Source organism: Carlito syrichta, unplaced genomic scaffold, assembly GCF_000164805.1.
Source record: "Carlito syrichta isolate Samal-C Ts95f unplaced genomic scaffold, Tarsius_syrichta-2.0.1 Scaffold296829, whole genome shotgun sequence".
NCBI lineage: Eukaryota > Metazoa > Chordata > Mammalia > Primates > Tarsiidae > Carlito > Carlito syrichta.
This window is the reverse complement of record NW_007240925.1, coordinates 176,064-178,236: the sequence shown is the minus strand read 5'-3', so window position 1 is coordinate 178,236 and position 2,173 is coordinate 176,064. Positions and strand designations below refer to the sequence as shown.

The following is a 2,173-nucleotide window of genomic DNA, read 5'->3' as shown; positions in this document are numbered from 1 at the left end:
AACTAATGCACATAAGTAATTTAGAATAGAACCTGACACATTAAAGGACTCAGTACCTTAATTATTACATTAGTAAAAGTCATTATTGTAGAAAATAATTTTTATCTTACATTAATCTTCCTTTGTAAAACTTGTCCAATCATTCAACTGTATCCAATATTTATCTTTCTATCAGTGTCATTTGTATTTACTGAATGTACTACTTATTTGGAACTACTTGTTTTATTTTGTAAGTTTTGCATCACTATTTCCTGTGTAGAATCACTATATTCTTCCCCAATATGTACATCTATCTTATACGTGATGATGATGATGATGCCACTGATCAGTGCCCGTGGCCACATTAAACATCAGACACTAAAGTCAAATGTAAAAGTCACTTTTTCATGCGTCTAAACATGTGGAAAATGGCTCGACGGATATCCTTTGTCTTGGCACTGTAAATGAGAGGATTGAGCACAGGAGGCACAAAGAGGTAGACGTTAGACATGAGGACATGTATATAACGTGGGGTGTGTTTCCCAAAGCGGTGCACTGTGGAAACCCCAATCATTGGCACATAAAATGCAAGTACAGCCAGAATATGTGACACACATGTGTTGAGAGCTTTGAGGCGTTCCTCACGGGAAGCAATGGCCATGACAGAGTGCAGAATGAGCACATAGGAGAGGAAGATAAAAAACAGGTCCATGCCAAAAGTGGATACGAGAACAAAGAGTCCATAGATGCTGTTGATAGTGATATCAGCACAGGCAAGCTTCATCATGTCAGGGTGTAGGCAATAGGAGTGGGAAAGAACATTGGATCCGCAGATAGGCAGCCTCTTAATAAGGAAGGGAAGTGGGAAAAGGGTGATGAAACTCCGAGCAATGACAGCTAAACCCATCCCAGCAATGACTTCATTGGTGAGCACAGTGGCATAATGCAAGGGATCACAAATGGCCACAAAGCGGTCAAAACTCATGGCCAACAGAATACCTGACTCCATCATGGAAAAGGAGTGAATGAGAAACATCTGGATTAGGCAGGCATCAAAAGCAATGTTGCGGGCATTGAGACAGAAGGTTCTGAGTACAGTGGGCAGTGTGGCCATAGACATGGCCACATCACTGAAGGACAACATGGATAGGAAATAGTACATGGGTTTGTGAAGTCTAGGCTCCACTCGCACAGCCTGCAGAATTACTGTATTTCCCCCAAGGGCCATAGCATACATCACACAGAGGGGCCCTACTAGCCACGACTGAAAGCTCTCTAGACCAGGGATACCAGTCAGGAGGAAGGAAGCAGGGTGAGTGACATTGAGTAACTGCATGGCAAGAAGAACCTAGGGCACTTCTCAAGGCCAGATCTTCTGATGTGGAGAATTCTAAGAGTTGCACTTAAGGACAAGAAACCAGGAAGCAAGAGACACAGCAATGATGTCTACACAGGTGGAAATTCATGCATTCATGAAATCACTGGTTTTGAAATGACAAGGGAAAACTTCTTTTCTTCATATTTTGTGATCATCAGGATACAGGCTGAGCTAGAATTTCCTTCTGTTTATGAAAAAAGGAAGATGTTGACAACTACTTCAATAATATCATTTAGTTACAAAAAATGTTTAAACTACATTATCTACAACTTTCGTGTATTTTAGAAGCATCATTCAGTAGAAATATGTTAATACAATTCAGTTATCATAAGAGCAGATCAGGAACTTGAGTTATTAATAGCTCTTAGAAGTACTTAAATATTTTCTTGAAAATGTTGTTTAATTCAGATGTGTAACGAATTGATGAGAGCATTCCCCAGAGCTAGATTGAATTATGATGTGTGCTTGGATGGAGAATGGAGGGGGAAAGTAGAGTGTGGAGGTAATTAACTGCCTCTGGACATCAGCATTTTGGGGCAGATTGCTGCAAACTAGCATCAACAAATATAAACAAAAAACACATATATTTGTGAAAAGGCACACAACTCTCACTTTTAAAAAAATGTGTGTTCTCCCCTACATATGCTATAAGTACACTAACCTTCAGTCTATGGGAGGTCATTATTCTAAATACAAACTTTTACATCCTTACATAGTCATATACACTCTCAAAATACCCATTATTCACAAAGACACATTCAAGTACCTTTACAACATGAATGTTGTCGACTTGGGAGCCCTCTGTATTCGAAAGCT

General features: G+C 39.6%; 1 protein-coding gene across 1 annotated transcript; it reads right to left on the bottom strand.

The window, feature by feature from the left end:
• Nucleotides 1–328: 328 nt before the first annotated feature.
• On the bottom strand, nt 329–1,386 carry LOC103256839 (olfactory receptor 51I2). Its single transcript, XM_008054598.1, has one exon. The coding sequence runs from the start codon at nt 1,313–1,315 to the stop codon at nt 377–379; it is 939 nt and encodes a 312-aa protein (XP_008052789.1). The 5' UTR covers nt 1,316–1,386; the 3' UTR covers nt 329–376.
• Nucleotides 1,387–2,173: the final 787 nt, after the last annotated feature.

Excerpts from the sequence above, each read along its gene's own strand:
- LOC103256839 (XM_008054598.1), bottom strand. The coding sequence starts at position 1,315 with ATGCAGTTACTCAATGTCACTCACCCTGCTTCCTTCCTCCTGACTGGT.